Source organism: Callospermophilus lateralis, chromosome 6 (genome assembly GCF_048772815.1).
Source record: "Callospermophilus lateralis isolate mCalLat2 chromosome 6, mCalLat2.hap1, whole genome shotgun sequence".
Taxonomy (NCBI): domain Eukaryota; kingdom Metazoa; phylum Chordata; class Mammalia; order Rodentia; family Sciuridae; genus Callospermophilus; species Callospermophilus lateralis.
Genome location: NC_135310.1, coordinates 42114347 through 42142182, shown reverse-complemented (window position 1 = coordinate 42142182; position 27836 = coordinate 42114347). Strand labels below are relative to the sequence as shown.

The 27836-nt window shown below is 33.7% G+C and overlaps 1 protein-coding gene across 9 annotated transcripts in view; it reads right to left on the bottom strand.

Annotated features, from left to right (window-relative positions):
- Nucleotides 1-27836, bottom strand: part of Trdn (triadin) — a 362446-nt gene that overhangs the window by 217127 nt on the left and 117483 nt on the right. For all 9 annotated transcript variants that reach the window (XM_076858293.2, XM_076858296.2, XM_076858294.2 and 6 more), the window contains exon 10: nt 6224-6301. In XM_076858293.2, coding sequence (XP_076714408.2) covers nt 6224-6301 — 78 coding nt within the window. The remainder of the gene's footprint in view (nt 1-6223; nt 6302-27836) is intronic.

Sequence of the window (27836 nt, the reverse complement as noted above, 5' to 3'; positions counted from 1 at the left end):
GCCTTGACAAAGCCTGTGATCTCAGCTTAGCCTGATAAGATGGACTCCTTGGGAGCTGCTCAGTGTTCAAAGTTTTGGTGCACAAACTCAGTCTCTGCACATTACAAACAGTTAGTATTAACAAAAGTCTCCTGGTCCTGAAATATTGTTATTTTATTCATTTAAACATACTACTGAATTCTGGAATAAAATGTCAAATTAAATCACTCTTTAAATATAACAATGAAGCTTAAGTGTCCCACTTAACAAAAGACACATTGTTTTCCAGGTGACAGATTGACAGGCAAAACATTTGTTACTTGGTGTTTTATGAACCTCTGCTAGGAGATAAATTGAAGGCAAACATTTGCATAATCTGACTATCAACATCTTCCTCAAATTGGGAAATCTGATTTCTTTGATTTATGTCCATCTTGTTAGAATATGATACAACTTCAGGTGTCACTATTATTTACAAACTGCCTCTTGTCCTGTGGACATTGGGCAGGGACATAGTTACTTGCCAATTTTGTGTTAAATTATCTCAAGTCACATGAGTTATTAAATCTAAATGTCAAAAGAAATATTACTATGATTTTTCTCTTTCTCTTTTAGACTGTGATCTAGAGGATTTGTTCTAAATCACTTGTTTACTCTTTAGGTAAAGTACATGTAGTACTAGCCAGTGATGACATGACTCCATTTTTGTTATTACCTTCAGAATAAACTTAAATTTTAGTCAAAAATTTAAAAATATTTAACTACTGTCAGTTAAAAGCATGTTCAAAAGATGATTAAAGTCAAGAATCTATTCTACATAAAAATTCTGATGGAAATGAAAGAGAAAATCATGGGTCCTCAAAAATAAATATTTAAACAACTCTACATGACGTAAGCACTTCAAGTGCTTTACATATATCTTTACTAAGCTTACAGGTTACCAAGTCTTATAAACTAAATGTGTCCCCAGCTCAAATGTATGTGTTGCAGTGCTGACGCTGACCCCATATGACTGCTTTGCAGATGGAGGCTTTGAGGGGTTAGAAAGAAATGAGGTTAGAAGTGTGGAACCCTGCTCCTATAGAACTGGTATCTTTATAGGAGAGACTCTGGAGCTCTCCTCTTCTCTGCAGGTGAGAAAAGAGAAAGCAATCTGGAAGAGAGCCCTCATCAGCTGGTACCCTGATCTTGGAACTTCCAACCTCCAGAACTATGAGAAAACAAATTCCTATTGTTTAACCTATCCTGTGGGCCTTTGTCAGAACTGTAAGACAACAAGGTCAATAAGGAACTTAAAAACTTTATATCAAGGAGAAATTCTTCTCACATAGTTCTCTCACACAGAGACATGATGTCTGGAGCCAAGTGGGTGAATGGGTGAAGTGGAGGCATGGGAGTTAAAGGTGGCGCGGGAACTCACTCCATTCCATGCATTCACATTGAAAAACAAATAAATGAAAGGTTCCTGTGAGCCAACATGAAGTGTGTTGACTGAGGGGGATGGGAGACAAGAGTTCCACACCCTGGATTACTTAGGTTTTAACCATTTTGTTAAAGAAAGAATGTCATTGTGGAGTCTATGAGGAAGATACTCACAATCTAGGCTAAATTATGGTGCCCAATAACCAAAGAATAGCATTCTTCCCTGCCCCCACTTTTTTCTTCAGATTGGTATTAGTATTATACTGACTTACAGGTTGTATGGAACTTTAATTTGAAATTTGTAATTGATAATTCATCCAATTTGTACAGATGAACAAAGCGAAATATTTTAAATACTATGTAATAGGTAGTTGTAATTTACAAGTAAATTTGACTCCCACCCCTATTCCCATTGACTTTTCTCCTGCTCTTTTGTGAGTCTTTCTGGAATGCTTTAGGTACTTGACCTGAAACACTTCCTGTTTTTCCAGACAATGAGAGGACAAAATGTCTCCATGAGTAGCATTCCAGTCTTTCAGAAGGACATTTGACCCATTTAACAGGAGACTCATGTGGTTAATACTACATTAGAAACCTTTTTAGAAATACAACATTGCCCTTGACCTCATTCTAACATAATCTGGGGATTTGCCACTCAGATAGGATCCTGGACAACAGCATCAGTAATACTTGCAAGAAATGAAGATGCAGGAATTCAGGACCCAGCCCAGACCTAATAAATTTGAATATAGTTTTACAGCATTCAGAGATGATTTATGAGTACCTTCAATTTTGAAAGTATGGCCAGGGTACTTGTGATCACCATCAAAATGTCATGTTTCCCATTAGAGAAGTGCATGGAATCTAAAGCATAAAACTTTTTTGTCTTCATATTCCAAAACTTATTGTTTCAGAAGTATAGAGTATAGGGATCCTCATACTCCTAGTACTACATTATCATATATTAGAGTCATTCCTAAGCATTGAACTGGGAATCCAGAGCTGAATCCCAGTCCTCCTATTGACTTTTTTCACAAACAAATTCAGTCTTCATTTGCTCATTGTTACTGATAACAACTACTTTTTATGATTTTTGAATATAACTATAAAGTACATGCAAGGAAAGCAAACATAACACTCAAAATAAATGTGAGTTAAAGAGTAGAGTACAGGAATGGCTGGGTCAGGATCTGGTTGCACAAGTGCAGAAAACATGCTCATGTTGGAACACAATTGTAGGAAAAGAGCACCTTCTCAACTATTCTAATCTTTCCCTGGCTATTGAATGTGTGAATCATAAAAGCGTAATAAATAGGAATCATTGGAATCTGTGGTCAGTTGTACAATTTACCCCTTACCAAAGCAAATTTAATATAAAAAATTGATAAAAGGATACTTGAAGAGGACTACCAACTTCTAATATTTGGTGTAAAACAATTGATTGACTGTGTAGGTTTTGTTATATAAGGAAAAAACAGTAGCTCTCAAAATTTAATGTGTAAAGATTGAGCTGAGGTGTTTATTAAAAATGGAGATTTCCCTCCTGTCTGACATGCTAGAGAGTTTGGTTTGCTAGATAGATACAAGATATGGTAGGAATATGCATTTTAAGGAGATTTATAATTGATTTGGATGCTTTCAACCTACAAATTCTTTGTAAAAATTGTACTAAGCCAATAAAATTCAGTCCTGGGAGAATTCCCTAAGCTCATCAAAGTCAAATACAATAATATAATAGTAATTATTATAGTTTTATTTTGTAAACACAGACTTTCAATCACTATAGTATGATCCAAGACACAGGATTCCCACCATCTATTTAAGTAAGAAGAATTACTAGAAGAGCACTGGTGGTGACCTTTATAGTGTACCTTAAATGAACTGAAAGTAGCCTCAGACATCTCCTCTTCTTTATTGGTATAATCATTTTGGAATAGAATTTGAGGGAGGTAAGAGGGAGGGGTAAAGGATAGAGAAGAGAATAGGTTACATGTGCATTTGATTGCAGATACAAAAAGAACATGCAATATTTTCTTAAGTTCCATGTGCTTATTTAGAATAGTCTGGTACTCATTTCGGCAGCACATATACTAATAGAATAGTCTGTTCAATAATTATGCCTGGGTGACCCATAAGAAACTCCTGTGTGAGAGTTTGAACACATCACCTTCCTGCTCGTCTGTTTTATTTCTATGGTTTCTGCTCTTATCACATTATAGTCTACCTGGATATCTAATTCAGAAAGCATGAAGTCATTCTGATTCTTTGTTTTCCCTTAGCATCTATGTTTAATCAGATTCTTTGATCAATTAAATGTCTTGTCAAACATCTTTCTGATACATATGCTTCTCTCTACCAATACCCTTTGTTTATTTCATGCCTTACAACTTGATTGGGCTGATCTTTTCCTAAGCACCTGCAACAAAATCTCATTGCAACAGTCTAGCCATTAGGATGATTGCTAAGTTGATTTGCTTATTCCATCCACTGGAAATTCTCCATCTTTTTTAGGAACAACAACAACAACAAAAAGATCTCTTTGCCTAAGAGGAAATATTTGAACTTTTATATGCACAAAATATCTGTGTAGGATTACATAAGAAACTAATATACCAGTTGCCTATGGGGAGGAGACTGGTCATTGGAAGATAGAGCCTTGAAGGAAAAATTCACTGTATATCATTTTTGTTGTTACTTTTAAGTTTCATATCATGTAAATGAATCAAACATTTCAAAGTAAAAAATGTCTTGATCCGGTGAAATATTTTGATGTCAGAGATTTGTGAAGAAAATTAAAATATAACCAGAATTTAGAAAGAAGGAAAGGATTAAAGTAAGAATGAAAATGTTTAATAAAATGTTGATAACTCTGCATATAATGGGAGTTTATCAATGTTTTATAATAAAGATTTAAAAATAAAAATAAATCTCAAGGTTATGATATACTCTCCCAATGCCTTACTTTCAACTCCCCAACTCTCTCCATTCACTTCTTGCTTCTTTCTCTCCCAGCTGAACTACTTATGCTCTGTGGACCTTTCTCTGTGAACTCCTTTCTCTCTCCTCTCTCCTGTCTTTGTGTGTGCTGATCCAGCAATGCTTCTGCCTTCCTTGCCTGCTTGCTGAGAAGACATTTCTGGCGTCCTCTTCACCTCTTCCAAGCAGATTCACATCAACTCTCCTCTAAACGTTCATGGCACTTTAAACCGACTTTTGTTTTCCAGTTCTGATGACACTTTAATAATCAACACACCTCTGCTCACCTCTTAGGAACCAGAAATCAAGTGCCCTTCTGGACACCCTGTGTTTTATAGAGTTCTGCTGAGTCCTCCTGTGGCTGCACCCTGTCCCAAGGTAGAAGTCTGTGGAGTGGACACAGTATAACCACCTGGAATGTCTTCTTTCATGCCCTTTAGATCCTGGGCCCCTGAGATTTATTTTCCCCTAAGAATTCCTACTCTGATGCCAGTGGGCCTATTCCTGAATGAACCCTCATTAGTGTGCTCACTCCTACTTTCATGGGGTGGCCAAAACCAATGGACATCTGTGGGCAAAGTGGACAGAACTTGTACAGGCAGGCTGGGATATCCACCTATGCAAACAGAAGGTCCCTTTCAGTGTGGGACATAGCTAGAGGGAGAAAGGGGGCTGTGACGTGGAGGAGATCCCCAAGTTTACTCTTGTAAAAATGCACTGATGCTCTTCACTTTAATTACTTGTATTTTTGTATCTGTACGCTGAGTCTTGGCAAGCAAGAAATGCTTTTCTATTAATCTCTGTTATGGTTTGGATGTGAGATGTTCCCCAAAAGTGCACATGTGAGACAATGCAAGAAGGTTCAGAGGAGAAATGACTGTTTGTCCTGGTCACATCTTACACTCACAGCAGCAAAGAAACTAAAACAATCTCCAAATCTCTAGTCCTCTAGACAATATCTGACATAATCCTATGGTTGAGATTCAATAAATAATAGTTGATGGAATTAATAAGACTAAAAGAAATGACTTTAAAATTCTAACAACTTTGGTTTTAATGAAATTTCCCTCATTTTATTTTGCTGATCTTCAAGCAGCATCATATTTTGAAGAATTACCTATTGGTGGGATTTTTACTACTAATTATATTGAACCATTTATAAGCTGTATAGATATATATACATATGAGTTATACACATACACACACTCATAAATTCATCCTCCCAATAACCCTAGAAGGTCAGTACTATTGTAACCCAATTTTAGAGACAGAAAAACTCATGAACAGTGAATTTAAGTAACATGTCAAATTTAGAAAATTTGCAAAAATTGGAGCTCACATTCAAACTCAGAACTTCTTACATTAAAGTCTTCAGACCAAACAAATTGAGTAAGTTTTGGTAAATTTGCAAGAATTGAAAGGCATAATCTTCACTATTTGTCCCTATATATTTTTTCTACTTAAACTTTTTTTTTGTTATTCTAATTAGTTGTACATGATAGTAGTATACATTTTGACACATCATACAAAAATGGAATATAATTTCTCATTCTTCTGGTTGTATATGATGTAAAACTATATGTTTTTTGGCTTGAATTCCAGGGCAGTCATCTAGTCATCCATATGGAAGCTAAAGGTCACCAATATAGAATATTAAGAGGAAATGTTTCCTTTTCTTAAAAGGAGCAAATTGGAATTCTAGGAAAGTATATTATACTTTATTCATAACAAAACCATGGGTGAAAATACTGCATTTTGTTACTTTAGTTACTCTTTTTCAATTCTTCCACATTCTAATTTATCCACAATATAGGTCTTTGTATAAAAAATAAAACAAAATACTTGCCTTCAAGAACAGGTGTCGCCAGAGTAGGTCTGGAATCTTGTACTCTTGGTGATGGAGGGGGTATAGCTGGGCTTTGTCCTGTGCATACAGTGCAGGTAAATGTGTTGGGAAATAATTATTAATAAATTAATATTCACAACTAAAATATCTAGCTCTGTCCCTTGCATGAATAATTCATAATGCTGAGTATAAATTAATATTATTATGCAATAAGAAAATTGTTATTAGGTGGGATCTTTAAGATGATATACTTAGTGAGCTCCAGTTATATTTAGAAAACTACTTTTTGAATGCATTATTTTTCATAAATGCATATACAATGTCAAATATCTCTACTGGATTTTATTAATGGAAAATATACATGTGATCAAATAAAGCAATTTATTTTAAATATGCACTTCAAATTATAGAAACTAAAATCGCAGAAGCTGGGAGAAATCCCAATATAGAGAAAATCATCATTTTTTTCAGTTAACAAAAATTCTCAAATGATATAGTAGGCAATAAAGAAGGTTAAAATTCATAGGCCTTTTGATATTGAACAGGTACATTTTCTTCTGCCAAAATAAATGGCCTATTGTTAAGTAAATAATGAGTCAAAGGGAAAATATATTCAGCTTGAAAAGTTTCCTCAAATCTCTGGGATCATTACAAAGTATAAAAGCAAAACAAAACAAACCACAACCATTTCTGAATTCTTTCTTTACCCAAGTGCTTTCTTTAATTAGTCAGTACCATTTAACTTATGAACTGTAAACATTAGCAATCACATGATCCCATTTGAAATTCTTGCAAAATGTTTTAACATTACTTTTCATCATGTAAGTCCCTGTTGTATGTTTCTTTACTTTACTTTTCTTCCCCCCCGCCCCCAGGAATCGACATGAGCATGTGTACCTTTTAAAATCTCATTGACAACTAGATATTATCAAATGTCAGCAAGACTGCCTGCTTCCTGTAAGTTTTCCACTCTTAGAATTCTTCAAAATTAGTTCTCTGTGGCAAATTATGGTTTAGTGACTGGAGCAATCAGAGTTGCACACACACCACATTTCAGGCTAAGCCCTTAAGTTAAGTACAGCTCAGTCTTAATTTATTACAGAATTTTCTTGCAGTTGTACCCATACAGATCTACTCATGAGCATGCCAAGAGCATAAAAGCAAAGCATATTTTTGCATATCACATAACAGTCCATGTGCCGAAAAAAATATAAATCCATACTATTATTAACATTTTTCCTCATGTGATAAAAACTTAAGAGAAATATAATGTAACAGGAAGTTAATTTGTTAGCAAGCCAAGAAAAAGTGAGACTAGAAAAACCAAAAGGAAGCTGGATCTACATGATTTTTTTCCTAGGTAATGTAAGTGCTTACAATCTGCCAAGAATTATTTAGTTTTTTATACATTAAAATCATTTATCATTCAGGGGATATTTAGAATGTAGATATAATTCTCATTGTATAGTTTTGGAGACTGAGGATAACAGGTTCAAGCTAAGCAGCTCCTAAGATGTGGAACTGAATTCTAGTACAAACTCCTGAGTGATTAATGCTCCTTCCAGAGTGCCTAAGACTGGCAGAAGAAATTCTTCTGTTACAGGTCCTGAGTACAGCTGCAGAAGGAGAGAGAAGTGAATCTTCCACCCTAACAACTCCAACTTCTTTATGGGTCAAAAAAGGTGTATACTTTGAAAGGTCTGTTTTTAAACCTTGCTTGACAGCCACTCTTAAAAGTTTCTCAAGCTTTCATTTTAAAGGGGGGATGGTATGATGACACAAAAAATTATATTAACAGCCTGTGTTACATAAAGATTCCTAAGAAAGTTAATTTAAATGTCTATAAGGCAATTGCCAGGTAAAGAAGGGTGAGACAGAGGAAGTGATTCCAGGTAGGGAGTCTCTGGTGGAGGGAAAAAAAAAAAGGAAAGAAAGAAGGAAAAAAACGCCCTAATGCCAAAATTTGTAGAACAATTAGAACAAACCAACTGATACATCTGCCCCCATGAAATGCACCATCCAATTCACTTCACAAATCCTCTACAGCTATGACGAACTCAATTATTCCCCCTAAAATGGCTGACCACCTGGCAGTGAATTCAAAGAAGAAGTAGGACCACAAGAAAAAAAGGAAAACTAAGAGTCCACCAGCCTCCATGGAGACAGTGAGAGCTATGCCTGGCAGGGACAAGCTTTTGCTGTACTGGAAAACACCAAAGTGAATTAGGCAAGCCATACCTGACCATGACACATGACTTCAGCACAGATGTATAGAAAGTCTCCTTCTCCATTCAAATAATGTCACGAGAATATAATTAAAATCAGAGATCATTTTACTATGTGAATGAATATACTATTGGGCTGGGGATATAGCTGAGTTAGTAGAGTGCTTGCCTCAAATGCAGGAGGCCCTAGGTTCAATCCCTAGCAACACACACACACACACACACACAAATGGAAGATGAATATAATATGTATCACACATAGCATCACATATAAATTATATTTGATAGAATTTTATGGTTATTACATAATTTTAATGTAAAAGTAAATTTGTTTAGGATATAAGCTACATGCTGAGGGTTCAAATGGGGGTGAGAGTTTCAGCTTCAACACTTGACATTATTAGCTATATAAACTTGAAAATCTCATGTTGTTTCCAAGCCTCTGTTAGGGACTTTATAACATGAGGGTAGGTTTTAAGGGTGTTACAGGATTAAGTGAGGAAGCACCTAACGCATAGTAGAAACTCAAAATATTAATTCTTTTTCTCATAATATTTTTACAATTTAAATCCCATCTAATTACACAAGAGGATTTGAAGCCGTCTTTTGAAGTAAGAAAACAAAAACAGATAAAATTGAACATGACAGAATGAGCAGAATTCATTCACAGGAAAAGGTCTTACAATTTTATTAAGAATATATTCCTTTGGAATTCCTGTGAATTGTTACTCTCTGAAGGAAAGATTCAGGTTGCTGAAATTTACATTGTCACTCTAAAGGTACCCTTCACTTTACATGCTATTACCTAAAAATCTTTCTGACATTCAAACTAGTGAATTGGCTTTATTTTTGCTTCTTGAGTGATTTCAGTTGGCTTATTTCCATAATACCTGAATTGCATGTTTGTAAGCTGCCAATATTTTATTGTTTTGAGTTTTTTCTTACACAAGTTAATTTAGTTGTTTTGGTTTAGTCAAATTCTAGAGGGGATAGTATACAGTGTGCATTCCTTATAATGATCTAAGTAACTGACATTTTCTTTACTTTGCTAAAATGATGAATGGGATTACTTAGAATCTCAAGTCAAGTAGGAAGGAGGCTATGTGCTGAATTCAGATTGCATGAAGGAAAAAGGCAATTCACTCTACTAAAGTTGAATCTGTCTAATTTCTTTGTGAATGAAATTCCCTGGTGGGAAACCATTTGCAGACAACTGGGGCCTGCCTTCTTCCAAATCTTGCAACAAATGTTGAGGATATATGTTTTCTATAATGTCTTACAGAGACTTCATTCTCTAGACCCTGAGTGTGTTTACCTGAAGGTATTGAGACTTATACTCAAAGGACTATAAACATTTTGGAAAGACCTCCAGTCCTCCAAACACTGAGTGGGAGTGGATCTTGGGATGGGGAAGGTATGAGGATCTCAAGGCATTTGGAGATCCATAACTTAAAAATAAAGTGGGCTGGGTGTTGTGGCATAAGTCTGGAATCTCAACAGCTTGGGAGGCTGGGATAGAAGGATCAGGAATTCAAAGCCAGCTTTCGCAATGGTGAGGCGCTAAGCAACTCAATGAGATCCTGTCTCTAATAAACTACAAAACTGGGCTGGGGATGTGGCTCGGTGGCTGAGTGCCCGGAGTTCAATCCCCAGAACTAAAATAAATAAAGAAAGAAAGAAAGAAAGAAAGAAAGAAAGAGGGAAGATATGAGTATAGTTAGAAAATAATAGTCAAGTTTTTAAAGTAATATTGTCACTTAAAAATTGGCACATTTCCTAGACTATGTTTGTAATTTATAGAATAATATTTTTTAAAGTTTAGAACTTAACAAATAATAAATTTAAAGGAATATAAATTAAACATAGTTTTATATTTTAAACTAAGACATGAGATTATGCTTAGTCTATGCTTTAATAGGGGTACTTTGACCTTCAAGTCTCCTTACAGAGTTTACCTCCTGCCTTATATTCTTGGAGCACTTCCAAATGGAAGGAGGACTCCAGAGTGATATCAGTTACAACCACTCCTTGCCCACTCATCTATCAAAATCCTAAATTGCCACTCAATAATTTCAGATTTGCCAATTTGCTCAATTTGCTGGTCAAACAGAGACCTATCTAATTGAAAATCATCTAAAGAAGGGAGGAGTTTGTGTGAAGTGGGAAGGTAGGAATGGTTTTTACTTCCAGATAGGAATCTTTAGACTTGAATTTTTGTATTGCTGAAATTCCACAACTATATTTTGCATCCTTTTTCTGCTCCAGAAACCTCTCAATCCCAAGGGAAACCCTAAAATTCTCCTCAAAGAAAGACACAACAGTATGAAAGAGATATGCATGGAAAATCAGAGAGAGAGAGAGAGAGGGAGAGAGAGAGAGAGAGAGAAAATGTGAAAGACAGTTTAGATTATAAAGGACCAAAACACACTCAGTCTCAATGGGGAAATAAAAAGGATTTGGTAAAAAAATAAAGAACAAAACAAAATAAACAAACAAACAAAAAACACCTAGAAACTTCACTCACCATTACCATTCCTCGAGCCTTGTCATAGTCCAGAGCACTGTGATGTCAGAATTCTTTGACCAATCTCTCAGTTTTTTCAACTTGTAATTTGCTCTCTCATTGGCAAAATGATTAATCGCAAATATTTGTCTTTAATGATAGAGATGCATTTTTAGAATTTATTATAAACTGTAATATCTTGACTTGAGTATGATATGTTGCTCAAGTCTAGTGCTTGGGATTTTTGGTGTCCACTGCAGACTCCCCACTTATTCACAAAATCTTTTATTGTATATTTCTTGAATAGTTATTATATGACTACTTAAGGCTTGCTTTGAGTATACAATGATGCATATGATGTACAGGACATGTGACCCAAGTAAGAGATGATGCTGGACTGAACTAGGTAGGTAGGTCACATAGGAAATTCATTTATTCATGCAACAAATGTTTATTGAGTGCCTTGAAGAGACTTGTTCTTGCAAAATGGGTAGACCATAATAGGCAATTATCACTTAACTGAGGTCTCAGTTGTTTCAAGGTAAAATGAAGACAATAGTATGTGTTCCCGCTGGGTTGTTATGAGTGTTTATGGAGATAATCATACAAATGAAATCACTGAGACAGCAGTGCAGTGCCTTGTTGTCATGAATTTTACATTAATGATAAAGCAATGCTGGTGATTAACAAGCAAGACAGAATATTTCAGATCCCATAAATGCAAGACAATCAAAATAGGTTGATGAGGCAAAGAATGATTGTGGGAAAGAGATGAGGCTAAGTTGAACAGTAAAGTAAGACCAGGGTCACCAAAAAGCAGGGCCCCAAAAATCTATATAGGGTTATGTGTAAATGCTACCACCTCATACAGAGCATTCTAGAATGTCTTTGCAGTTTGGACTCTTCTAAATGTAATAGTAAACTAAAAAAAAATTTAGTATGATAAGTAGATTTTAAAAAGATCATTGATATCTTTGTGAGCAAAAATAAGGTTTGTAAAGAAAACATATGAGAAATAGCAGGTCAGTTGGAAGTGATTACAGTGACCTGGGTGAGGGATGATACTTGCCTGGACTAGGTGGTTCACAGTGGAGAATCATTTACTCTTTTTTTTTTTGTTTTGTTTTTTTTTTTTTTTTTTTTATTGGTTGTTCAAAACCCTACAAAGCTCTTGACATATCATATTTCATACATTAGCATACATTAGCTTCAAGTGAGTTATGAACTCCCTTTTTTACCCCAAGTACAGATTGCAGAATCACATGGGTTACACATCCACATTTTTACATAATACCATAATAGTAACTGTTGTATTCTGCTACCTTTCCTATCCTCTACTATCCCCCCGAATCATTTACTCTTGCAACAAAAGTTTATTGAAAACCTGTTACAAGATACTTTTCTAGGATATTCAGTTATAACAGTGAACAGAATCTCCTAATTCATGGGGCTGAGAGTCTATTGGTCTGAGGCAAAAATAGAAGCTAATTAAGCAAAATGGAAATAAACATCCTACTACAAAATTTATCAGGAAAAGGTTATAAGGAATGCTACTCAGAGTAATGGGTGGTGATTTAAAATATATGGTCAATAAAAAACAAGTTGTAGAGAAGTAGATGAGTTCAAAGTATATTTTGAAGTAGACCTAATATGACTTTTAAATATATTTTGATATGATGAGTGAGAAAAAAAATAATGAATGACTCTCACAGTCTGACTTGGACATTTGGAAACAAATAAATACAGAACTCTGATAAAGGCAGCATGTGTTCCATGCACTCAGCTACTTGCTGTTCATCAACTAATTGCTTAGTCATGACTGTCATTCCTATATATATAGTTTAGATTTTTGTCAGAGTACCTATATAGAGGGGCTCAGAAGACAAATCCATAGTTACTTTATTGAGTTATTACTAAAATATATAATTGGTAATATACGATTAGTTAATTATCAAGATTATTTTTCATAATTTTAGAAAAGATTTAAGAAAATGGATTACTTAGCAAAAATTGGCCAAATGATCCACTGTAAGGTATTTAAAACACCAAAAGCTTCAACTTCTTAGATCAAAGAGTATCCTTCAGGCCAAAATGTTTCTACTGGGATGGTTTCTTTGCATCCTGATATAAATCTTCTCTAATATTTTCATGTGTTATCTTATATTTGCGTATTCACTTTGATGGAAAGCAAGGAATAGCAGCCAAATACATATTTCATACATTTTTTGATTAAAAATGATAAAGGTGGTATTAATGTTTTTTCTTCCTTATTTTCAATTTATGTAGTAGAAATAATTTTCCATACAGCATACAACCAAAGAAAGCAAATGTGATTGATTCAAGATTATTTCATTGTTCCATTCATTTTGCACCTGGTTTATGACAGAATACTGAATGTTCAGATATAACAAAAGTAGATGCATAGATACATAGAATTATAATCATAGAGGTAAGGAATATTAAAGAGACTTTGAAATCAGCCCTTCCAACGCCTTAATTTTTAAGATGGTTAGAAAATGGTCCCTGGAAGGATAAATAGCTAAACCTCATGAATTGAGGTCAAACTTAAGATGAAAATATATATATTTTTTTATTTTTCTGTTTGGCAAGTCAAGATAAATGACAATAATTTAAACTCTTACAATTAATGACCTCGTTATCATTGAAAGTTCTGAAAGTATCCACTTCCAAAAATAAACTAATTTTAGTTTTCTTCAGTGGTCATGTTCTGTTTAGCATCAGTATTGAATTGACTTGAAGTAGCCCACTTTAGAGATCCTATACTTAAAGACCAGCCCCAAATTACAATAATTTATTTCCATAACTCTAGCTAGATTGTCAACTAGAGTATTTTCAACTTTCAGAATTTTTATTTCTTCATGTTTATTAAATTGTTTCTTCAAGTTATCCAAACAATTCCTCTTTTAACCCCATAGCAAATTGCATATAAAATTGCATATACAGTGAGGGAAAAAGGAATATGGGATACAGATGAGTGTGAATGTATTTTAATTTTATACAAAGGCCAAGGCTGGTTGGAAAAAAATTATTAATTTGATTGAGTGCATTCTCATTTAAATAATTGTAATAGCCAGTTATGGTGATGCACTCCTCTATTCCCAGGGAGGAAGATCACAAGTTCAAGGCCAATCTCAACAATTTAACAAGACTCTGCCACCAAACACAAAATAAAATTGCCCTGGGATGTAACTCAAAATAGAGAAACTCATGGGTTTAAGCTCCAGCATCACAATAATAATAGTAATAATAATATTTTAAAATCTAACAATTATACTGGGCAATATTTTGTCAAGTTTTGTGGCCATTTTAAGGATGCCCAGAAAAGTTTAAGAGCAAACCATACCCAAGATTCCCTCAACAATTTTAGTGATAAGTTCCTTGTGCACTTACATCAGGAGTCCTCCAATCCTTTCACTTGCCAACTGATGAGGTACCTAAAGGTTATCACCAAAGTACTTGTTTTTTTATGGAAGTTATGGTACAAAAACTCAGCAGTACATGTCAAATTTAAATGATATAAAACAGTGATTATGTAGTTGTTTGAATTATACTACTTACGAAAGAGGGTGCAGAAAACTAAAAAAAGGTGGGGGGATCCCAAAGGTAGTAACCCCTTTTAAAACATACTTGTAATTCTCTTTAAATCCTGGGGATAGTATATAGGCATCTCAGTAAATCTACTAAACAACTCCCCCTTAGTTGAACTTCTCTCACGTTTCTTAGGTGAAGTTATAAAGGTACTTATAGCCCTTTATGTCAATGAAATGAAATGATCCCTACCCAGAGCTTAGGGTAGTGCCTGGCCTTCCATAGGCACTCAGTAAGTGTTGAATCTTCTCATTATGTATGGTCCTTATATTGTCTTCTTCTCTGACCAGGCCTCAAAAATCCTTAAAAGGCAGTCACAGATTAATCTCTGGAGGACCGAGTTTTCCCACATCTCTAATTCTAGCATACAAAGCAAAATTCTTTGGGAATTTCCTTTTTTTGTTATCTTCGAATGCAAGGGGATAATTTTTTTAAGCAATAACAGACATTTGGAAAATAGGGTTGTTGCTCTACTCTCCAAGGATCTCATTCATATGAAAAAATAAATAAATGAGTTTGGCACTCTTTAACCACTCTTTAAGCTATTTCCATACCACCAGGGCCTGAGCAAAAAAGGAAGAAGCTTGCGATTGCCCCACTTCCCATTTTTCCCTTTTTTCTACCTGCAGGAAAATCTCTACATTTTTTTTTTCATTTTTTGTCTCTAACACAAGCAAATATTCTATATTCACAAGCAATTCAAAGAGACATGAAAGCCTGAAGCAGAGCCAAAGAGCCAATTAAAAAGGAACCTTCTGGTTTCAGAGTTTACCTCAGAGGAGAAAAAAGGACTTGAGGTTTTGCTTTAGCAGAGAATTTTCTACAGGATGCTTTAATAAGGATGATAAAACTCCACATCTTTTCAACTACAGGCCCATAACATAAACTTAAATATGTCACAAAGAAAGGATAAAATGGGAATGTGTTAATAAATGTTATTTAATAGCCTTAGCACCACAATTAAATTCACAAATGTATTCTCACATGAATGCCACGTTTGGAGGTCAGCCAATCTCTCTTCTTGTTTTAAATTCTGTGTAATTGATGATATTTTGTCATTTAAAACAATGTGCCCTGTTTATCCAGTGTCTGCCAGGAGGCTATTCATAATTACATAAAAATCATATTCCTCTGGGAGAAAATCATTATTGATATAATCATTACCATGAATTATGGAAAATGGAAAAGGCTTCCCTCTTCTGGAACCACCATATAAAAGAATATTAAATCATCAGTTTGTAGCTCACAGAGTGTTTCAATAGGGCATCTGGTGCTTTTTTCCACATCTATTTTCACTCACCTTTTATATGACAGTCCAATTGTTACAAATGAGTCTTGTCTACTAAACAAGGGCTTTTTACCTAAGCACTGGATTATAGCAATGAAAAGGAGTATGTGGGTGACACATTTTCCCTCAGGAAAGCAATGCACCAATCACAAAGCAGAAACATGGAATAAAATAGAGTACTAGGTGTTTTGAAGACAGAATATAAATAAAGAAGTGCAAATGACAAAGGACAGACAGTAAAGTAGATGGGGTCAAATTTGAAAGAAAACTGTGGTGTAGATGACATCTATATGTTTTGATGTTATTTTGTTCAGTTTTTATCCTGTATTGATTCCTCGTTTGGTATTATTAATTTTTTAAAAATTCTCCTTTTACATTTTCCCCTATAGGAATAAAAAAATCATTGGTCATCCAAAGAGGAATAAATACTGAGCCATTGTAAGTAATTAATAATTAAAACCATAATAAAACAGAAGATTTCTGAACACTGGCAGGATATGCCTGATGACGCTTGCCCCAAACACTGCAGCCCTTACTCTTTAGGTATTTATAGTGAGAATAATCTGCATCAGATGAGTTAGTAGTTAATTAGTACTTCCTTTCATTTTTCTACCTTCACTGCTTTATATAGTTCATTGCTTTATTTGTAATAATCTTTGATTGAGTTGTTATCACTTTCTCCTTTGAAGCTCATGTTATAACCACTAGAATCTAGTACGTAATAGAGATTCAGCAACCTCTGGGAAATTGATTAATCAAAGGACTTTGAATATCTCAACATGGACGTTGGTGAAGATATAGATAGGCAAAACAAATTACCCTTCAAATTTGGGGTAATTATTACTACTATGTAGAAATAACACTATTATGTCTTATCATAGAATATTTTAGAAAACGAAAATATAAAATATATTAAGCTAGGACAGAAGTTATAGAGCTATTCAAAAATGTTGAGCAACTAGCTGAACACCCTAAAGTCATTAACACTAAAGTTACTTTTACAAAACTGTCTTCATCTCATGCAAACATAAAAATGCTATACAGGAAAAAGAAAGCTAAGGAAAAAAAGATTTGCTTATCAAATACACCTCTCTGAAAATAGTTAGCTATATATAAACAGCTATGAATTCTATGCATTATTTCCACATTTAAAATAAGGGTTGCTTAAGAAAAGGGATAAGAATTGAACATCTATTTGAATGGTTAGAAAGAGTCCTACATTGGGTATTTTTAATTCACTGTATCTAAGGTCACAACACTGGAGGGATGTATTCACATAAATCACTGGAATTCCTTTTTAATTCTTACTCTTATAAGCTGAAAGATGAGATTTTTGCAAAACATGACACATTAGTAAATAACACCTAATTAATTTGATAATTCTTTGATTAAGCTTTAATTTTTCTTGATTCTCATGCAGCAATTCAAATTATTCTGTATTATTTGTTCTTTTTCACACTTTTAGGGCAGGCTTTGAATAGTCCCAGTAGGTTACCTGAGAAGGAATTTATTCTTGTCTGACAGCAGGTCTATGCCATTAATAGTGACAAGGCTAGACCAAAAAGACACTTTAATAAATGTTCCCTCACAGAAAAGACATTCCTGTAGAAACTAGTGCCTCTCTCAGAAGTCTAGGAGAAAAAATTCTGAGCAAGTGAGAAAAATGAAACCTTAGGCCTTCTTTCTGTTTCCTTTCTAGACATAGAGAAAATGAAGCCAGATGAACAATGTATTAAAAGAAGAGAATACTTATTTACTAGCTTTTTCCCCAACCCAGAAGTGTTTTATCCTAAGGAAGCTGAAAGAGTGGGAGAAGAAGCATCAATGGAATTGCATCTGCTTGGAAGTACTTGCATCTATTTCTGTATGCATCCCAGCTAATCAGAGTGACTCGAATGTTTCATGGATTGATTCAGACAAGTATGACAATTTGATACATTTACCTCAAACAGCTTCCACAGTTTTCCAGTAATCAGAAGGTAACTCTCCCCAGGGTTATGGCAAGTCCAGGGACTAGGAACTCCCATCATTAAACATAGACTTTCTTTTTTTTTTTTGGTCTGTTTAGCCTAATTATGTATGCTGTCTGCAGTTTACTGATGCTTGCATCAAGCTCAGCTTTGCTAATTCCAAGCTTCTGTCTCCCGAGATACTACCAGTAACTCTTTAAGAAATCTTTACAGAGGCCTATTTGCAATGCTTAGAAACCTGTCATCTTTTTAAATAACAAGATTATTTCTAGGAATGAATAAAGAGGTCTACTCTGGGATAAACATCATTTTTTTCATTGAGATAAATATTGTACATCAAGAATTCAACTCAACACACATACCATGTTTCTGGCAAGGTATGAAAGTATGAGGCAGTGGGGATTTAAAGGCAAATGTTTCTTGATGGTGTATATAAGGCAGTAAAAACAAACAAACAAACAAAAATTTGCTCTGCAGGGAATCATAATAATATTTGATAATTGAATCAGAAACTTAAAAAAAGTAGTGGGTAGAGAAACTATATATCTGGGAATTTTGCTATATCTGGGAATCATCAACCCCAAGAGACACTTAAATAGTGTATGTTATGATTATGATAGCTCAATGTGTTTCAAGTGTATATGTATGTGCATAAGTTTAAACTATGTCTTATTTCCATAAAGTAATGTCTATTATTCCATTTTATAAATGAGGGAACAGGCCCAGGAAAGTTGAGTAACTTGCCTATATTTATTTAATTTTTTTCTTAAATAGTTAACTCATTTTATGGCAAGAGTCATTCTACTTAATTCTTTCCTCTCTTACCTTATGGCTCCAACAATTTTTCATTTGCTACTTCAGAAATCTTTCTGAAATTCATTTTGTAAATGTTGTGTCACCAATTTTTGTTATTACATGGCTAAATCAGAGATTCTAGGCTTTAGTTTACTGTAGATTAAGAAGAAAGTCCATGTTCCCGACTTCAGCAAAGTCTGAGAAATAGGTCAAAATTTCCATTACTGAATTCAAAGGGAATTCCACCAAACACATAAAGTGACCTAAATTGCAATAAATGAAATGGGTACAAGAATGTTTTCTGAAAGATTTCACTTTTAGATAAATGTTGTATGTTTAAACTTCTAATATCTTGGGTTCTCTTGGTACTATAATTTCTCTTTTTTACCATTGTTAAGGAGTATTATTCATAATAGATTCATTGGAAATTTTCTCTCAAATTGGAGAACTAGAACATTTCCTACATGTAAATTGCAAATCTGAATAGCATTACATTGTGTGTTTGTATGTATATACATATATGTATATATATAAAGATACACACACACACACACACACACACACACATATATCACACTCTTAAAACTCCATCTATTGATGTACAGAACTACAGATAGACAGGAGAAATATGTTGCCGCTGTTCTATTGCAATGGTAAATAAATTTATATTAAAAAAAAGCTAGAAGAAAATATCTTAATATTTTCACCACAAAAAGACAAATATCTGAAGTCAGAATGATAAGCCTGATTTGAACATTTCATAATATATACATGTATTGAAGTATCATAGCACCCCACAAATATGTACAATTTTATGTGTCAATTGAAATATATATGCATAAAAAGAAAATACGTTTTATAATAGTAGACATGAAATTCATATTACATGAATTGCCATTTAGCTAATCATTTTGATTTAATTATATTAAGACATGTTTTTATTGTATCCTCCCTGTCCCTTAACTACAAAGAGTTAATATTGTTAACATTACTTGAGGCCCTCAGTATATTATTCTATATCACAGAATCACACTTCCAGCTTATGTAAACCTAACAATACACTTTATTTTTATAATCTTTCATAGGACCAACTACATTGGCATATTAAATACAGAAGCATAACTACAACTGTAGGTATTAATCATATTATATTTCTTCTCTTTTAATAATAATAACAACAGTAACTATTTTTTTTTCTGACTGTATACTGTTGACTAGAGATAAGCTCTGCTTAAATTTGGTCTGGGCTTCATGAGGGTAAGCACCAGGCATATTCTGTTTACTGCTACATCCTCAGAATGTATCATAGTTCCTAGAACCTAGAGAACACTGAACCAAACTTGTTTTATGTGTGTACTACAGAATATCTTAACACAATCTTCAATATAACACTATAAATTATTTAATAAGATTATCCATATGATATAGACAGTAGAATCAAGGCAAACGGATGTGAAATGGCTAATATAGGGGAAAATGTTTGTTTTATCTTCATCAAAACTCTTCTGTCACAATAGAGATAGGGCACAGCTATGTATTCACCCATGAAGAGGAGCCAATACTGAGAGGCCACACACTTCAAAGGTACTTCGATTATCTACTCTTTGACTCCACAACCCTACCACTACCAGCCTAATGGTAAAAAGGAGGAAGAAACTCAATGAGGTTGACCAACATGACCAAGTCACATTCCACCAAGTAGCACAGACTAGGTTTGAGTCCATGCAGTTTTGCTTTGGAGTCTGTTCCTACTCCTATATATTTTCTGCATTAGAGGAGTGTCTCTGAAGAATAAAAATGAACTAAAATTCAAATAACATCAAAAGTCTTCTAATGAAGGAAAAGAAAATGTTAACCTCATTTAGGTTATGAACACATACAATTCTAGCTCTTACTGTGCTGCTTTGGGAGGAGAGTCCTGCCTAAGTCATTGTTGATTTTCATTTAGTTGAGACCTCAATGACATTTCACAACTTACTTGAATCTCAATTTGGAGATAGTTTGTAGCATTGGGGGTTGAAACATCCATTTCATAAGTCACCTTGTTCCCATGACCACTCCAGCAATAATGACTTTCTAAAGTTTGTCCTTCCTTTCTTAAAAAAATTATGTTTACATACGCCAAAATTAGCAATATTCCACAAATTTTCTCTCATCATCAATCCCTTAAGTAGAGTGCTGCCTGATCATATATTATGAAATTATGCTTTCTTATTATTCTTCTTTTACTTAAATCCTTCAATGACTTCCCTGCCAAATATCAATTCTATTGGGTTGACCAAGTGTCCTATAATTTGATATTAAAAGCATTTCATTTCTTATCTCCTGATGCTTTTCAATCTTAGTTCATCCTGTCTTATAAATACATCAATTTCACATTCACTGTCATGTTCCAATTCATTTCCTCTTTCATATACAAATAAAGCAAGCTGTATGTATTCCTTAGCATTTAGTCAAATACCATTCCTCCTTCTGTTTCTGTGGATCCCCTTTCCTTGATAGAAGGAATCACTGATGTCTCTCATCTGAAACTTGTAACATTTATAGTTTGTACTATGCAACCTAATCCCCAAATTATCTTTTTCTTTTATCTATTAGTTCTTTTTCTCTTTCTAATATACTAGTTAAAGTTGGAAATTATATTTTAGTATTTGTATATCCTTTAGTGTGCTTGGCTTAGACTGCTAAGCATGTAGAAATTATTCAAAATTTGTACTCTGACTTATTTTAGTTCCTCTCTGGATACTCTATATCTCTTTCTCTATCCTCTTCCCAAAACACCACACTTGATTAACTAACTGCTTACTACATAGTTTTATTTGGGAATTAATGAAGTAAATCCTGTGAAAATAACTATAATGACCCTTGTTATTTATCAGGTGCTAAACAACTGATGTTTGGATGGGAATCTTCACATTTTCACCTTTTGCAACTGGGTACCATATGTGGCTTTCAGGACGGATGGTGAGTTCAAAGTTGCCTTTTTCAGCCCTGTCTACTTCAGTAAGCTGGGACCCCAGTCCTCCCAAGACCACCTACGTAGACAATTCATTAGGTTTATCATTCCAAAGAACTCTGAATAATTTGACTTTCCCCTTCTTTGGTATAAATCCCATGATTCTACCTGCATTATAATTCCAAAATCATGTTAATTTTCTCTACTGTTCTAAAATCAAGCTTTGTTTCACTCCTTGGGACTCTTTCTAATTCCATTCTCTTCTAATCATCTTGTGCAATTCCAATTTTGTTTCTCTTTTTAGATTCTTGAGTACCAAGTAAAGGGAACTAGCAGATCCTCATCTATATCTGGAAAACAGATAGATTTGGTATTAATCCTAAGGATTTACAAATCTATAAGCCTCAGTTTGAATTATCTGTCTGCAACTTTGTGAGACCTTTACAAATAACATAAACTGGTTGTCTTGCAATTCTTTCCTTTATAAGAAAAGGATTATAATATACACTTACTAAGTCTTTATTAGGAAAATATAAAATATTTCAAGAGTCTAGCAGAGATAATGACAAAAGAACAATTCAAGATTTCATGATTCTGAGCCTTAAATATCCCTTTAGTCTTGATGTCTGTATCCTCAATTCCATAGAGCCAGACTTAACAAATGTCTCAAGCCCATTTCATTTTTTATATATTTCATAGATCTAAGAAATAAATTTTAATAAATGACTCAAGATACAAATTTGGTAAAGTTGAGGTTTCAAAAAACAAACAGGCAAATGATTAATATCCAGCCTGTGTGACACACCAAATTTATATTTTCTCCATTGTTTCTTAGTGTGCTATTGAGGTCCATTATAGTAATATGAGGGTTTTGTTTAGTTTATAATTTTTTAGCTATCCGAACAAGTTTGTAAAGAAAAATATTGATTGCCTTATTAATATATAGAAATTTTAAGTAACAAAAAGAAAATTTAATTTTAAACAGAATAAAAATTGTCTCCATTGCAATTACTATGTAGCAACATTGAACAATTCTAAAAATTGAAGGCACACTTTGCAATCTTCACAATCATATTTTTCTTACATATTGAACATTTTTCATTTCATTAACGTAGAAATTATTTTGTCAATTATTTTAAACAATGCTTATGAATACATTTTTAAATTTAATTGTGGTGTTAAGTCTATTTAATAATAATTATTAACATATTTCCATATTATCTTCTTTGTGTGACATATTTAAATCTGTGTTATGTTATCTGAAAAGAGGTGGAGTCTTATACTCCTTGTTAAAGATTCCTGTAGAAAATTCTCTGCTGAACCTAAACCTCAAGTCCTTTTTTCTCCTCTGAGGTAAACTCAGAAACCAGAAGTTTCCTTTTTAATTGGCTCTTTGGCTCTCTCACCTGACTGTGTTTAGTAGTTTTGTTTCATTATTTAGGAAGATATAATAGAAGATGAGAGACACCATTTTACTAGCCTAATTTTAATTTCATTGAACAGTTGAAGATTTAGAATATTCCTTTTTCACACATTACTGCAGAGAAGAAAAGTGACAGAGAAAGATACCTCAAAATTATTAAATAAATCAAAAGATGAATTCAAAAAGATAGCAACAGGCTAGATTCTAAAGATCAGGCTGAAATTAAAATTGATTCTACAAGTGAGATGAGTCTTCAGATGACAATGAATTTTCTCAGATTTGAAAATCAATGAATGAGTGAACAATACATTTCAAAGAAAAACATATTATTCTCAGTTACTTAGGCTTTCAGCATGGCAAGAATCTAAGGCATGCTATTTTACTAAAAGATCGAGTTGTAGCACCCTTTTCATCTAAAGATCTATGTGCTCAACGCTGTGGTTTTATGAACACAAATGCTTAGACATATTGGCAAGAATCAGAAGGAAATAGACAATGTGTGGATGAGAAAACTGATTGAATTTTTTATTCTAGTTCATGTTTCACAAACATAAAAATGAAAATTTTTTGCTATTATGGAATGAAGATGAAAACATTTTCTTTTCAAAGTAAGTATCTATCACCACAGATTTCAATAAATCAACTGTTGCATTTAATGATCCATGTTCTAATACCATGCTGGAATCTATTAAAGATGTGTTTCAAATCTGGAATTGGTTCGATGCAGACTCAGGGATGAGAGCTGCTGAGCAGTGAGTCCCTTTCTGAAGATGTTTCCTATTTAGAGTATACATATCTTTAAAATTGGGAATGTATAAAATAAGCACTTTTTTGTGTAAATTCTCATCAAAATATTCACTGTCCACTTATTCTAAGATGATTTAATTCTTTTTTTTAAATAATTAAGATATCCAGGTGGTGAGTTGAAATCACTGTTTCTGGTGTACTAAGAGTAGTGTTTATATTTTCAGGGTCTCTACTGTACACTTACCGAGTTATTATTAGTTATACAGTTATTCAAGTCATGTCTTGTCTCTTGACTATCAGCTGGCTTAGGGAATTCAATAAATACTTACTGATTAAACACTGTAACTCCCAAAGCTTTTGTTGTGTAAAATAATTAGATGTTTGGAATTAAAATGAGCATATTTTTTGGAAGGTTGCCTACCTTGGAGCAGAATTTTGGGGGAAAGTATAAAGAAAGGCTGAATTTCACTTAGTCTTCTTTAATACACCAAGTGAAATATATCAGATTAAACCATTCAATAACAGTGACTATACTGCTATTACATTTGACCTCTTCTCTGAATGATTAAACCAAAAATATAGTAAAGTACCACTGAAGTTTAAGAAAAGGATCTTAATAAAGTGAGAGTACTAACTTAACTACTTGAGGATTTTCTAGCTATGGACTTGAAACCCACTGAATTGAAATACAGGCTGCCAAAGAATACCCTATTATAGTCAGAGAAGATTTTGGTAGGTGAGTACCCTCAATTTTAGGAAAGTAAACAACACAGAAAGTAAAATAAATTACCTTGACATAGATTCTTGGCTCAAGTAAAAGTCAGTCAATTTCTAGGATTGTAATGGTGGGATAATTCCTAATAAATAAACTTTAACTTATATTAAACTTTAATCCTTCTAGCTATGGAGATGAAAGCTAAAAAGAAAAAAAAAAAGCTTTAAAATTCTAACCAAAAGCACACTTGCCCTAGTCCTTGTACTGATATTTAAACTGTTTTCTTTATCTACAGGGAATATAAAGAGGTCTGTGAGCCATGTGATTTCTTACTTTTAGAAATTCATCTCTTTAACTTGGATGACTCTGTTCAGAAATCCATTCAATTCATTAAGCCCAAGTAGAAATTGATGAAGAAGAAATATGAAACTGACAAGATCATGATGTTTCCTTAAGAGTTTAAACTATTGGTACAAGTGTTGCTTGAGAAGAATGTGCTTAGCCATGAAATATTGAAGAGGAAATTGGAATTATTAGGAAGGTCATATATAAATAAATCTAAAAGAATTTTACCTTGAACATCTCTACTATAGATTTTTAGAAAAAACAAAGCAAGCATCATGAATTGATTTGCAGTGTTGCAAATGATGTCTGTATTGACCAGTTTTAGTAGTTCTCTCATAAGAAAATGACAAGAAGATAGTCTTAATCTTTAGAGGGAAAGTGACGGTTATTACTTTCAAGACAGACACCACAGGAACAGGATCTCTCTCTCTCTCTCTCTCTCTCTCTCTCTCTCTCTCTCTCCCCCTCTCTTCATCCTTCCCTCCCTCCCCTTGAACAGCTCTTCAAATATGTAACACTGACAATCTACAGAATCAAGGGATCTCATGGTGAGGTTGTTCTGACATTAAAGGGAAGATAAAGAAATTTTTCTTCAGGGGTGGAGGGAATCTTCAGTGTTCATCATATCTTAAAAAAAAAAAAAAAAGTAGATATATGTCTACTCCAGCTGCCCATATGACCAGCCTTGATAGTATATGTTCACTTTCTAGATTTAAACAGACTTTGTTCTTATTGCTCCAACTTAACATAAAGTGAGTCAGTAGAGGAGAAATTGAGATAGGGCAAAATGATCTGATCCTTACAGTTTACACTGGCATATTGTGATGGTATCTAAAATGAAGTAGGAATTATCTCCAATCAAAGTATATTGCACATTCACTATTCACTGTGGAGAGCCAGAGCACTTTAATTTATATAATGTACATGTTAACTAAAACTTTTAAGGATACCTTAGGAGTATTTTATTTCTTGGTACATAAAGCAAAACTGGGGACTTGATGTCACAGTATCAGCACCTGCACATGGCATCAACAAGGTTTTCCACCATGAACTACAGTTTGGGCTCCATTTGAGGGTGTGACAATATTCTCCAAGAGAATTACTGAATCCCAGAGGGAAAAGTCAAATTATAGTTTAAAAAATTCATTACCAATAATTAATAATGAACTCCAGCTAAACAATAACAGGTGTTCCACTAATCCCAAACAGAAACAGATGGAAGCACAAATGTTTTATAAATAGTGGATACATGCAGAGCAATAAACTTGGCAGGAATTATTTTATTCCTTAATTGTCAGTCAGAGTCAATGTCTTATCACTTGTTTTCTCTAAATTAATATGCCCAGATTAAATCTGTATTTCTCACTCCTTAGTTTTAAAACATAAGTACTTTATCATTCCATACTACATATTGCATCACTAACAAAGATAGTATTTTTAAACTTTCCTTTGGTACATTTACCAATAGTATGTAGTTTATTATACTTTATTTCTCCTCTCACCCTTCCTCCATCTTAGTGCTTGAACAAAAATTACTGGTCTAAATATTCTTTTACTTCTTAAACCTCCAAAATAATGAAGGTAGGTAGATGAGATACATTAGGGCAGTCAGAAAGTCAAGTAAATAGATGGTATTAAGAGATTTAATCCTATAAGAAAGAGGAATTATTTTTAGGACTTGGAGTATTATGTAGTGCTATAGATTTTGATCCTCTGGTGAATCAAACCTCAGGCCTTGTGCATGCTAGGCAAGTGCTTTGCCACTGTGCTCTATCCTCAGCCCTGAATCTGATTTTTTTTTTTTTAGAGGTTCACATATATCTTAAGAAGAGCTCTCTCTGTGTGGTCATTAGCAAAATCTTCTTTACCTCATGCAGAGATGGTTTTATTATTCCTTCTGACCTTCAGCTTTTGTGAGGTATTCAGAAAAAATCCATTGGTATTGTAACTGCTGTACTGCCCCTGTCGCTTACTAACTACCATACCACAATGCAGGGTTCAGTGTGCTATTTTCTTTGAAAATATGTTTTAAGATCAATATATTGTAGCTACTATAAACAATTTTTATGGCACAAATATTATTTTTAGTCAAATAATGAAATTTAAAAACGAATGAAACATAAAGAAAACAATATATTAATCATTTCTTAATTCCTACTTATCAAAAATACAGATTCATCTTATGTATAAGTCAATATTTGGTCCATCTTATAAAAGCAGAAATATCTGTGAAGTGTGACTTCCTTGAAATACCACTGCTGAACAAAATTGGCTGTGAATCTTTTACCTAAAGTGAATTCATGGTGCATATTGCCTGGGATGGTGCATATGGCCTGGGATCGTTCTTGTGGAGTGCTCACCCTGACATACTGTGGGGGAAAAGAATGAATAAAAGATGAAAACAATTTGCTATGAATCCACTAGGTGCCTTGTCAACAATGCAAGGTTGTAACTGTGGTCTTCATTTTAAATGTAAGCAACTTGAAGATGAGATACTCAGTGATTTTCCTCAAGGTCCCATCACAGAAAAGACTGAAGTCAAGCACTGGACTTGTATGCCTCACTTTCCCCTGTATCACCCTACCTTCCTCAGTGCTTCCACTTGATTTTACTTTGCTATTATACCATACCCAACAGATGACCGTAATCAACTTCACCAAATAAGATATCAACATTCTCAGGTTTATAACCTTCATTTCAGTTTTTAACACATTAAAAATGCAGAAAAAAATGAAGGAAGAAGTAAAAGAGGAAGAGGAGGAGGAAGAGAAGGAAACCATCTGACAGAATAAGTTGTTGTGCTAGTTTAGTTGTCCAGAGAAACAAGAGTCTCAGGATTTTCTTAATTCCGAGGGCCCATATGTATTCTACATTTTTTTTCAGATATGACATACCTGTTTTTCAACATATGCATGAGTTATAATTATACATTTTAGAAAGATTTTCTCATAAAACAGGCAAGGACATAAAATGTGTTTGCTTTAAACAAACAGCTTCAGTTATTTTAATATAAATTATCTCCTTCTTTAACAATATC